This window comes from Elgaria multicarinata, chromosome 9 (genome assembly GCF_023053635.1).
Source record: "Elgaria multicarinata webbii isolate HBS135686 ecotype San Diego chromosome 9, rElgMul1.1.pri, whole genome shotgun sequence".
NCBI classification, from domain to species: domain Eukaryota; kingdom Metazoa; phylum Chordata; class Lepidosauria; order Squamata; family Anguidae; genus Elgaria; species Elgaria multicarinata.
This window is the reverse complement of record NC_086179.1, coordinates 5,507,218-5,519,847: the sequence shown is the minus strand read 5'-3', so window position 1 is coordinate 5,519,847 and position 12,630 is coordinate 5,507,218. Positions and strand designations below refer to the sequence as shown.

The 12,630-nt window shown below is 47.7% G+C and overlaps 1 protein-coding gene across 2 annotated transcripts in view; it reads left to right on the top strand.

Annotated features, from left to right (window-relative positions):
- EXOC4 (exocyst complex component 4) overlaps positions 1–10,454 on the top strand; it is a 525,908-nt gene extending 515,454 nt beyond the window's left edge. For both annotated transcript variants that reach the window (XM_063134612.1, XM_063134611.1), the window contains exon 18: positions 9,946–10,454. In XM_063134612.1, the coding sequence (XP_062990682.1) occupies positions 9,946–10,183 (238 nt within the window). In that variant the 3' untranslated portion in view covers positions 10,184–10,454. The remainder of the gene's footprint in view (positions 1–9,945) is intronic.
- Positions 10,455–12,630: the final 2,176 nt, after the last annotated feature.

Below are 12,630 nucleotides of genomic sequence, written 5' to 3'. Positions count from 1 at the left end.
CTCCCCTACCGACGTGCCCGGTCACTGAGGTCATCCGAGGGCATGCTCCTGGTGGCTTCCACAGATTGCAGTCTACCAGGAGAAGAGCCTTCAGCGTGGTGGCCCTCTTTCTGTGGAACTCCCTGCCCCTGGAGGTCAGGCAGGCGCCAATTTTGCATTCCTTTCGGCGCCTCCTGAAAACGTCGTTCCAGGAAGCCTTTCCTTAATGACCAGCAGCAATTCACTTTTCATTTTGCTTCTTTTAAAAATCTATTTTAAAGTGTTTCACTGCGTTTTTATTGTATTTTATCTTGTACACTGCTCCGAAATTTTGAAATGGGGAGCTTGGTATATAAATATTGCAAATAAATAAATGAATGAAAATAATTTCCCTGCTTCCTTTAACACTTCAGGCAGCCCAGGAACATGCGTTTGGGTGCTTCGTTAACTGCTGCTACGGTTTTCACCGTTCCACTTGCTCCAATTAGATCTGATCAATTAGATCAGATTCCGGCTGGACATCAGGAAAAACTTCCTGACTGTTAGAGCAGTACGACAATGGAACCAGTTCCCTAGGGAGGTGGTGGGCTCTCCCACACTGGAGGCCTTCAATAGGCAGCTGGACAACCATCTGTCAGGGATGCTTTAGGGTGGATTCCTGCATTGAGCAGGGGGTTGGACTCGATGGCCTTGTAGGCCCCTTCCAACTCTGCTATTCTATGATTCTATGATCTACTTCTTGGAGCCGGAAATTGAGTGGACAGGGGAGAAGGGGCTTGCCTCCTGCAACCCCTGTGTGAACCTTTTCCTGAAGCTTCCTACCTAACTCTGTAGTCCTGTCTCTTCTCTTACTAGTTTGCCTCTTTGTCTTATAATGGGCCTGATCCCATCTCTTCTGCCTGAGGCCCAGTGTTCCACCTCTGGACAAGAGCTCAGTGGCAAAGTGGATGTTCAATCCCAGGGTAAAAGGCCTCAGGTAAGAGGGCTGGGAAAGTCCTTCACCTGAGCCCTTGAAGAGTGTCTTCTTGTCAGAGCAGACGAGGCTGGGCCAGATAGATCCATTGTCTGACTCTGTACCAGGGAGCTTCGTTTGTTCCTACGGTGCGGCAAGTCACCCAGCTATCTCAAGCTGAATATGAGCCAACAGTGTGATGTGGCTGCAAAAAAAGCAAATGCTATTTTGGGCTGCATTAATAGAAGTATAGCTTCCAAATTATGTGAGGTCCTGGTTCCTCTCTATTCAGCCCTGGTTCGGCCTCATCTAGAGTATTGCGTCCAGTTCTGGGCTCCACAATTCAAGAAGGACGCAGACAAACTGGAGCGTGTTCAGAGGAGGGCAACCAGGATGATCAGGGGTCTGGAAACAAAGCCCTATGAAGAGAGACTGAAAGAACTGGGCATGTTTAGCCTGGAGAAGAGAAGATGGAGGGGAGACATGATAGCACTCTTCAAATACTTAAAAGGTTGTCACACCGAGGAGGGCCAGGATCTCTTCTCGATCCTCCCAGAGTGCAGGACACAGAATAATGGTCTCAATTGACAGGAAGCCAGATTCCGGCTGGATATCAGGAAAAACTTCCTGACGGTTAGAGCAGTACAACAATGGAACCAGTTACCTAGGGAGCTTGTGGGCTCTCCCACACTAGAGGCCTTCAAGAGGCAGCTGGACAACCACCTGTCAGGGATGCTTTAGGGTGGATTCCTGCATCGAGCAGGGGGTTGGACTCGATGGCCTTGTAGGCCCCTTCCAACTCTACTATTCTTTGATTCTATGATCTCTCAGCCTCGGTTCCCCATCTGTAAAATGGGAGCAAGCTTCTCCTGAAGGCAAAGGCGATAACTATAACAAAGCACCCACTATACAAGCACTGTGTATGTATGCGATGAATGGTAGTAGCTGTAGAGATTTTTTGTTCCGGCGTCAGGCTTCTGGATGCGGTTCCGAAACAGTTCACCGTACGCACGGCAGGCCTGCGTTTGTTGTTCCCAGCGGGCAGCTAAAATTGTATTATATTTTCTGCTGACTGGCGCACTCTTTGAGTCGCCTTTTCCACCAAAGTGCTGACTGTCTCCTTCCTCTTCTGGAGGGTGGCATTTCATTTCCACCTCTCCCTTCATTTGCGGGGAGGGAAGTCGCTTAATATTCTTTATAAACTGGCATCTAGTTCAGATAATTTTTGTACTCCGTGCAGTAAAAATGCAAATCCCTCTGACTTACGTGCAGCGGCAAGCATTAATAAGTGATGTTTAAATAGAGTGGATTAGCAGTTTTCCTGATATACGAACAAGATCCAGGCTTTCTCTCCCCCCCCCACCTCCCCTCCCCTCCAATAATTTGCACATGCAAAATCAATTTGAATACAACACACTAAATTGAATTTAGTTTTTGTGTAGGAAATTGCACTTATCGGCCTCAACCATTAAATTTACTGTTTAATATGTACTTTCCAGCCCACTTGGTTAGAATTCCATTGCCCTTTATCTGTATAAATTTAATTAGGCCTGATATCATCAGTATATTATAGAACTAATTAAAGATTTAGATAAGTGTGGAGGGTGTTTCTTTAATGCCCTATAAAGTTCCACTTTGCGAAGGAGGGAAGGGTTCCTCTCAGCTTTGTCGCGGCACCGAACGTACGGCAAGCGGGACCTTCCCTCAGAGGGTGCTTTGAGAAGCAGCGTTTTGCGGGTGTAGTTGGTTACGTCCTGCCTCTCCTGAGCGCTTCTCCTTAATTATCCTGCGGTGCAGCCCAGAGAGAAGACTGTGCTCTTTTTAAAAATTATTTCTCACTTATCGTGGGGTTTCCCTACGTGAAGCCTGCAGACAGAGCATGACTGCTGCTTTGTGGTGTGACAGTTTGCTGACTCATCCGATCCCGCAAGCACTCGGATAGCCCGTCGGGGCCGGCTGCTTCGCCATGTGACTTTCCCCGGCCAAGCACATTGCATCCAGTTCTGGGCGCCACACTTCGAGAAGGATGCAGACAAGCTGGAGCGCATTCAGAGGAGGGCTAGGATCTCTTCTCGATCCTCCCAGAGTGCAGGACACGGAATAACGGGCTCAAGTTAAAGGAAGCCAGATTCCGGCTGGACATCAGGAAAAACGTCCTGACTGTTAGAGCAGTACGACAATGGAATCAGTTCCCTAGGGAGGTTGTGGGCTCTCCCACACTAGAGGCCTTCAAGAGGCAGCTGGACAACCATCTGTCAGGGATGCTTTAGGGTGGATTCCTGCCTTGAGCAGGGGGTTGGACTCAATGGCCTTGTAGGCCCCTTCCAACTCTGCTATTCTATGATTCTATGATCCAAACAAAACAAAACTAAGGGGGTGTCTATATGCCCCATATATCCCATTGTGGCTGCTCAGTGCTGCTGCGTCATTTATATGCTGCAGCGACCAACTCGCAGCCACGCTGAACTTTTACCCTAGGATTTGTGCTTTTTTGCGGTGTGGTTTTTACCGCGATTTTTGTCGTTGTTGCTCCGAGGTCACCACGTTGTTTCTCCACCTGAGGGTGGTGGCCTCGGATTGATTAAAGCCCAGTGGGTGTTGCTGGGGGCGGATCCAAGCCCAATTGTGATCACCCCCCCCCCATCCAGGTAAACATGGAAATGCAAGGCAGGAGACCATGATGAGCCATGGTTTTCTGGCCGGATAGCCCACATTCCCTGCTGCCATCTATATTTATCAGTTCTGCTTCACAGTAGTGATGTTGTGGTGTTTTGAGGGAGTCAGCTCCAAAGCCGTGGCATATAGATACCCCCTAGATAGAAGATTGAAATGAGCACCATGTTATAGACCTGCTGGAGCATGTTCAGAGGAGGACAACGAGGATGATCAGGGGTCTGGAAACAAAGCCCTATGAAGAGAGACTGAAAGAACTGGGCATGTTTAGCCTGGAGAAGAGAAGATTGAGGGGAGGCATGAGAGCACTCTTCAAATACTTGAAAGGTTGTCACACAGAGGAGGGCCAGGATCTCTTCTCGATCCTCCCAGAGTGCAGGACACGGAATAATGGGCAAAAGTTACAGGAAGCCAGATTCCGGCTGGACATCAGGAAAAGCTTCCTTATTATTATTTATTTATTTATTTATATAGCGCCATCAATGTACATGGTGCTGTACAGAGTAAAACCATAAAATAGCAAGACCCTGCTGCATAGGCTTACATTCTAATAAAATCATAATAAAACAATAAGGAGGGGAAGAGAATACACCAAACAGGCACAGGGTAGAGTAAAACTAACAGTATAAAAGTCGGAACAAAATCAAGTTTCCTGACTGTTAGAGCAGTACAACAATGGAACCAATTCCCTAGGGAGGTCGTGGGCTCTCCCACCCTAGAGGTCTTTAAGATGCAGCTGGACAGCCATCTGCCAGGGATGCTTTAAGGTGGATTCCTGCACTGAGCAGGGGGTTGGACTCGATGGCCTTATAGGCCCCTTCCCGCTCTTCTATGCTGTGATTCGATGACAGACGATTTGGGTTAATGGTAAGTTCAGAACGGTTGCTGGCTAGGTCTGAGTCCTATTATCTGCCTACAGAGGAAGAGCCATCCACCCTCTAGGGCAATACCAGCTTGAGAAGAGGGGCAGCCTGCAGTGCATACTGTGATCTGTCATCGGGCTACGTAGGCATTACCTGGGGGTCCACAGGAGGGGTGAATGACGGCTGCAATTGCTACTGCTACAGAACATGTTGAACGTGTCCCCTAACCTGCCCTAAATCCAGAACTCATTGCTTTCAGGATTTATCTGCCATGCATTGAAGGATCAGATTATTTTTAATTAAAATAAACCATTATTATGAAGAGGGGAAATGTGTGGACGGGAAAGAGAAGCTTGCATTTTTAATGGTGTGCAATTAAAAACGCCGCCTCTTGTGGCCGGCCGTTGCCTTTGGCCAGCCGGCCGACACACGTGGAATCACTCATTCGATTAGCAGCTCAGCTCAGCTTTTGCCTCCCCTGGCTTTGAAAAGTATTAATAAATATTGATCAGGCGTGCTTCCTGTTTGCTTTTGCCAAGGCAATTCTGATAGGCCTTGTCCTCCTGATGTTATCAAATAATGAAATATGGAAGAGTAAGTGGAATTTGCCACTTAGCCGGCTTTCATTCCCTTTTTATAGTTTTTGCCTCCAGCCATTAGAACAGGGTTATTTATTTATTTTTTAGGAGAAGCTGGGGACACACGTTCTATCGGGTAGCACCACTTGATTAAATCATCCAGAAGGCTCCCTAAACTGCGTGCTGCATCTCCTGGCCTTGGGGCTTCATTCTCAGGTACTACGGAGCTGACACCCATGAACGGGGGAATCACATGTTTGAATGCCTCCCCAAATGAAAATTTCCAGCACATACAAGCGAAGATCATAGAATCATAGAATAGCAGAGTTGGAAGGGGCCTACAAGGCCATCGAGTCCAACCCCCAGCTCAATGCAGGAATCCACCCTAAAGCATCCCTGACAGAGGGTTGTCCAGCTGCCTCTTGAAGGCCTCTAGTGTGGGAGAGCCCACAACCTCCCTAGGGAACTGGTTCCATTGGCGTACTGCTCAAACAGTCAGGACGTTTTTCCTGATGTCCAGCCGGAATCTGGCTTCCTTTAACTTGAGCCCGTTATTCCGTGTCCTGCACTCTGGGAGGATCGAGAAGAGATCCTGGCCCTCCTCTGTGTGACAACCTTTTAAGTATTTGAAGAGTGCTATCATGTCTCCCCTCAATCTTCTCTTCTCCAGGCTAAACATGTCCAGTTCTTTCAGTCTCTCTTCATAGGGCTTTGTTTCCAGACCCCTGATCATCCTGGTTGCCCTCCTCTGAACACCAGGGGGGAAAAATCCTTCCAGTCTAAATGTGCCATCTCCACCTGTGGTCTGCACTACCATCAGTGGTGGGCAATTTGTGCCCCTCCAGATGTTCTGGCTTACAACTCCCATCATCCGTAAGCAGCATAACCAGTGGCAAGGGATGGTGGGAGTTGTAGGCCAAAACATCTGGATGGCCACATGTTACTCCCCCCATCCCGCCCTCACTACATGATTCTCCTGGTGATGGGTTTGAGCTCAGCATTTCTTTATCCTGCTGTACATGGCATTGCATGGTTTTTCTACCTGTTTAGAAGTTCACTCAGCTTGGGGGTAACTGCGGTGCTCATTGTTGTGTCTCTCAGAACACTCGTACTTTCGATGGGAGGCAAATGACGAGGCTTGCCAAGCAATCCACGAAGCTTTTATTAAGCAACAAAGGAAGGGTGGCCATATGAAAAGGAGGGCAGGGCTCCTGTATCTTTAACAGTTGTATTGAAAAGGGCATTTCAGCAGGTGTCATTTGTATATATGTAGAACCTGGTGAAATTCCCTCTTCATCACAACAGTTAAAGCTGCAGGTGCCCTGCCCTCTTTTAAATCTGGTCACTCTAGTATAGCTCCTGCATCTTTAACTGTGGTGATGAAGAAGGAATTTCACCAGGTTCCCCATATATTCAAATGACCCCTGCTGAAATTCCCTTTTCTATGCAACTGTTAAAGATACAGGAGCCCTGTCCTCCTTTTCATATGGTCACCCTAAACAAACGTCTCTTCTACCTGAATAGAGTCTACCTCTTTGAAACGACCCCCTAGGCAAAACTATGCAAACTAAGCAAGACAATTGTCCGTTCAAGAAGAGAAAGAAGTTACTTCTCAAATGCCCATAACTTCAAAGCGCCTGGTGTGGTGGTAGGTTCTGGCGTAATTGAACCAACTTTCTCATGGCTTCTTTACGCACCGTACATTTCAGCTTCCGGCGGATCCTAGCATCAGTTAGTATTTCGGAACGCTCGCCCCCGGAAGCTGAGTGTGTAGGATTTGGCCTTGAGGAGATAAGCTCTGGAGGGGGCTGACTCCCAGCTGGGGAATCGCCCGTGAGAGCTTCCTCCCCCACTGGTACAGGCTGGCTGGTGTCCGGCGCTGCGTCTTCTAGTTCTGAATCTGATTCTGATTGATTACCTGAAACACCTTCTCCCAAAACAGGGGCAGTAGAGTTAGACATGACAATAATGATGAACTTTATTCTTACGCATTTTCATCAAGAGTTAGACATGACAGTCATACAGGGAATGGGTTGGAGAAGTGGGAGAATCTTGGCAGGTCAGTGGGAGACACTCTATGGACTTAATGTGTCAATGAGCCATCTGTTGGAGACCAGGGCTCTACAACCTGGAACGTCAGAGATATCATAGCCTTGCAATGCCTTTATGGCCTCCTTTCGCGTATGAGCAGTGAGAGAGACTCAGTGATGCAGTCCCACAATGTTGGAGGAATATGCAGGTGGTCACCTATATGGACCAACCGTATTGGTCTTTCCCAACTGATTCTGATCCAACTGGAAGAGAGGGAGGCAACTATGGTGGGAAATCCCTATGCAGTTACGTCCGACCTCATTCTGGCTGCTTCGTTCCCAGAGTGACATGGGACATGGTTGCAGGGGAGTTGGCTCTCATGCTGCGGAGTGGTTGGGGACCTCCATGGAACTGCAAGTACTACAATGAAAGCTGATGCTCCGGTCTGAAAGCATCTCGTTGAACCGATCAAGAAGTCGGTGTTGGGAAAGATCTTCAGACTATGTATGGCAGGGTGGGGAACCTGTGCTCTCCCCCCCCCCCCCCAGATGATGCTGTACTATAACTCCCATCATCCCTGGTCATGGTTTATGCTGTCTGGAGCTTACGGGAGTTGGGAGTCCGGCAACACCTGGTGAACCACATCCATGTTGTCATTGAAGGCAATACTGGCCTACAAGGACCCACGGTCTCACTCAACAACATTGTGCTTCTTATCTTCCTAAAAAATAAATGCTTGACGCTGGAGTAGAAAAGGCAGGTGTAGCAATAATAGCAACAGCACCAACACACCACTAATTTTGACAGACCTCATAAGAGATTCCGAAGGGCATGTTTTGGGAAGAGCAGAACCTAGTGAGAAGACTTGTATTGGTTGCATATATGCTGAACTACAAGTAAAAAACATTTTTTTTGCAAATAAGAGAAACTTTTGGAAGATCTTGGGTGATGCGATATAATTTTAAGAGGCGCTTTTAATGGATTAATCTCCCCTAAGAGAGTTGGAACATCTTCTATAGATAACAGAACTGGTAAAGCTTCTACAGAATTTCTTTGAATTTCTTTAAAAAGCTGAACGATGAGTGTTGGAGATGTTATGATCCTAACATACGAGATTCCCGTTTCTCCCTCATTACCAATCAATTACCAATCACTTACCAATCAATTACCAATCAATTACCAATTACCAATCAATTACCAATCAATTACCAATTACCAATCAATTACCAATCAATTACCAATCAATTACCAATCAATTACCAATCAATTACCAATCAGAATTACCAATCATTACCAATCAATTACCAATCAGAATTGATTTTGGTGTTCGTTTGTTTTACACCCTCAGCTACATTAGGAAAAACGGAAGAAACCAAAATAGGAATTAAAATTTATGCTGATCATTGCCCATAAAATATGACTTGGATAAATGGCAATAATAAAATTAATATATGACCTATGCACCGACTGTGTGTCAATCCCTCCAGGGAAGCAAGAGAAAGATGTGTTCCTGCCCCAAGGAGAATACAGGCTTGGGGGGGGGGGGAGAGAGTAGAGGGATAGAAGTAGAGTCTGGTGACTCCAATGTCAACGGGGTGGTGAATCCGCTCCACGTTTCAGTCAGAACTCTAGCTATCATAGAATAGTAGAGTTGGAAGGGGCCCAGAAGGCCATCGAGTCCAACCCCCTGCTCAATGCAGGAATCCACCCTAAAGCATCCCTGACAGATTGTTGTCCAGCTGCCCCTTGAAGGCCTCTAGTGTGGGAGAGCCCACCACCTCCCTAGATAACTGATTCCATTGTCGTACTGCTCTAAAAGTCAGGAAGTTTTTCCTGATGTCCAGCTGGAATCTGGCTTCCTGTAACTTGAGCCCATTATTCCGTGTCCTGCACTCTGGGAGGATCGAGAAGAGATCCTGGCCCTCCTCTGTGTGGCAAGCTTTTAAGTATTTGAAGAGTGCAATCATGTCTCCCCTCCATCTTCTCTTCTCCAGGCTAAACATGCCCAGTTCTTTCAGTCTCTCTCCAAGATGCCAGAGTGGATTCACCAGCCCACTGGCATCGGACCCACCAGCCTCCACTGGATATAAGAATTGTTTTTCTTTGGCACAGTCAGGTAACAGACAGAGCAGGATCCGGGATGGGAACTGCAACAGGCAAGGCGGCACGCACCTCTTTCCATGGAGGAAGCAGGCGATGACAGGGGAGCTGCTGCTTCACCGGTATTAAATGCAAAGATTTTTCCCTTGAGAAGAAATCGAATCTTACCCAGATCAGGATTCAATCAGGAATTCCCCTGGCCACCTTCCGAAGCATTTTTATTTATTTATTTTGCTTTGTTTTGTTTATGCAGGCTGGTCCCGGGTTAGAGGTCAAAATTAGCATTTAAATGGAGAGAAGTATTGATGGCACTCAAGGGAGATTGTTTCATCGTGGTTGCTTTTCCTCTGAGATTAGTTCTCTCTTTTTCTTGTTCTTTCTTTTTTTTTAGTATCTAGGAACTTTCCCTCTGAGCCAGGCCGTTCAAGATATGTGTGACAACCATGATAGCAAGAGTGCTCTCATGTCTCCCCTCCATCTTCGCTTCTCCAGGCTAAGCATGCCCAGTTCTTTCAGTCTCTCTTCAGAGGGCTTTGTTTCCAGACCCCTGATCAACCTGGTTGCCCTCATCTGAACACGCTCCAGCTTGTCTGCATCCTTCTTGAATTGTGGAGCCCAGAACTGGACGCAATACTCTTGTTATATATCTCTATCCGTCGTAGCCCCCTTGTAGGAGACGACCCTTCAGCTGAATGCCAGTATCAGGCAGAGGGAAGACAGTGTCACAGAGTTGTTAGGTGAACCCGGCTCTTTCTGCTTTGCATTGCAGGCAGTACTACGAGATGCTGTACAACACGGCGGACGAGCTGCTGAACCTGGTGGTGGATCAAGGCGTGAAGTACACTGAGTTGGAGTACATCTATGCCCTGAGCTTACTGCACCGCAGCCAGACAGGCGTTGGGGACCAAACAACCCAGAACATGCGGCTGCAGCGCCTGAAAGAGATCATCTGCGAGCAGGCGGCTATCAAGCAGGCCACCAAGGACAAGAAAATCACCACGGTGTGATTCACACCCGCGTGGTCCTTTCCGTGGCGGAACAGGGCTGCTGCTGCTGCTGCTGCTTCCACGCAAGCCAGAGTAGCTTCATGCTTGGTTGCAACTGATAAGAATTACATTGTTATGGGAGGTGTTTGTATTGCTAGAGCAAAGTGTGTGGGGGAGCTGTATCTATGATGTCATATTTGGGTAGGGTGACCCTATTGAAAGGAGGACCGGGCTCCTGTGTCTTTAACAGTTGTATTAGAAGGGAAATTTCAGCAGGTGTCATTTGTATATATGGAGAACCTGGTGAAATTCCCTCTTCATCACACCAGGTAAAGCTGCAGGAGCCCTGCCCTCTTTTAAATCATGTCACTCTAGTATAGCTCCTGCAGCTTTAACTGTGGTGCTGAAGAGGGAATTTCACCAGGTTCTCCATATATACAAAGGACACCTGCTGAAATGCCCTTTTCTATGCAACTGTTAAAGATGCAGGAGCCCTGTCCTCCTTTTCATAGGGTCACCTTAATTTGGGCCTTACGCCCTTGTCGTGAAAAGCTTCTATGGTGTTATGGGGGGGCGGCAGGGGGAAGAGTTTGTAGACCATTTCTCTGGCAAGAGGGGATTCCCAAATGTTTGTCACCAAGATGAAATTGAATGCAAATGACTGGTGAGTTAGGGTGACCCTATGAAAAGGAAGACAGGGCTCCTGTATCTTTAACAGTTGCATTGAAAAGGGAATTTCAGCAGGTGTCATTTGTACATATGGAGAACCTGGTGAAATTCCCTCTCCATCACACCAGTTAAAGCTGCAGGAGCTATACTAGAGTGACCAGATCAAAAGAGGGGAGGGCACCTGCAGCTTTAACTGGTGTGATGAAGAGGGGATTTCACCAGGTTCTCCATATCTACAAATGACACCTGCTGAACTTCCCTTTTCAATACAACTGTTAAATATACAGGAGCCCGGTCCTCCTTTTCATAGGGTCACCCTAGGTGAGTTGATTATGTTGGAGTTCTGATGGATTTCCTCAGTCGGATGAGGGGTGGGGAGCAGGAAAAGGAAGGATTTCAGCCCTTCATGGGATCCAGGGGAATCTACAGTCTGGAGAAAAGCTGGTGGACAATTTCAAGACAACGTTGATCCTTCCCTGTGAAAACTCTAGGAAATGGCATGGCTGAGTTTCTACCCCCTATTGAGGGGTTCCAGATTTTGCCAATGCCACCATGATATGCAGCCTGCACTTGTTCCCAAGATGTCCTTTTCCAGATAAGCTCATTATGGCGTTCGTCCGCCATCTTGAATCATATTTCGATTAGTTCATATGGAAAACTGATTCAGTTCATGCCAGAAAGTGAAAAGCAGAGGTGTACTGGAACGTGGGGAGGAAAGGCCACATTGGTCCACGCTTTGGATGTACGCAGACGGTCATTTACCGAGTAGCAATTTATCATGGTATATACAGCTTTATTGTCCAGCCAAGCAATGGAATTTTGCAGTTTTTCAATGAGTTGTGGAAAGATTCGCAGGGCTGCTACAGTTGACCAGCTGATTTACATACATACTGTACATGTATGCGTGCGTATACCGTGGAAAGTTATCACTCGGTAAACGGTCTTCTACATTCATTATCATTGCGCTGCCCTGGAGATGCCAAACCAAAATTTACAGAGGCCGTTCCCTCTCCGATAATGGTGGATGTGGGCGGGAATTGGTCACCCTCGGGGGCGGAGGGGTCTTTAGTGGTTTCTCTCTCCACTTCGCTTCGACACTTACAAACCAAGGGCGCTTTTGGGACTGCAGCAAATCTGAGAGTTCAGGTTGAGCACAAGTTGGTTGAAGCCACAATGTGGTGGTAGGGCAGCCTTCCTCAACCTGGGGCGCTCCAGATGTGTTTGACTGCATCTCCCAGAATGCCCCAGCCAGCTGGCTGGGGCATTCTGGGAGTTGTAGTCCAACACATCTGGAGCGCCCCAGGTTGAGGAAGGCTGTGGTAGGGGTTACCGGGAAGGCCCTACCTCCGCCTTCTCCAACATGGTGCCCTCCAGCTGTGCTGGATTGCACTTGCTAGCATCCCCAGGCAGGTCGGGAAGACTGTCACGGCTGGATACCGAGGAGACATTCACTAGCGTCCCCCTCACACATTACTGCCGGTTAGCTCAGATCTGCTCCTAATCGTGCCACCTTCCGGCCATCACCCAAACGTACCTTTGCTTCCCCTTTGGCGGGCCAGTGGTTTTCAGCTGCTTCGCTGTAAACGTTGTCAAAATGCAAGTGCGCGGACTCAATCCTGACAACAGCAGGGTGGGTTCTGTTGGCTTCAGATAAGCTGCACGCTGCCTCCACCTACAGCTTGAAGCGGGCATCAGACTCGCTGATCTCGCTCCGTGTCCTCTTTTCCCCCAGCTGCTTAACACTGCTTTCCTCTTGGTTCGACTGGAAAATTAAAGGATAATTTTGGAACCATTAATTA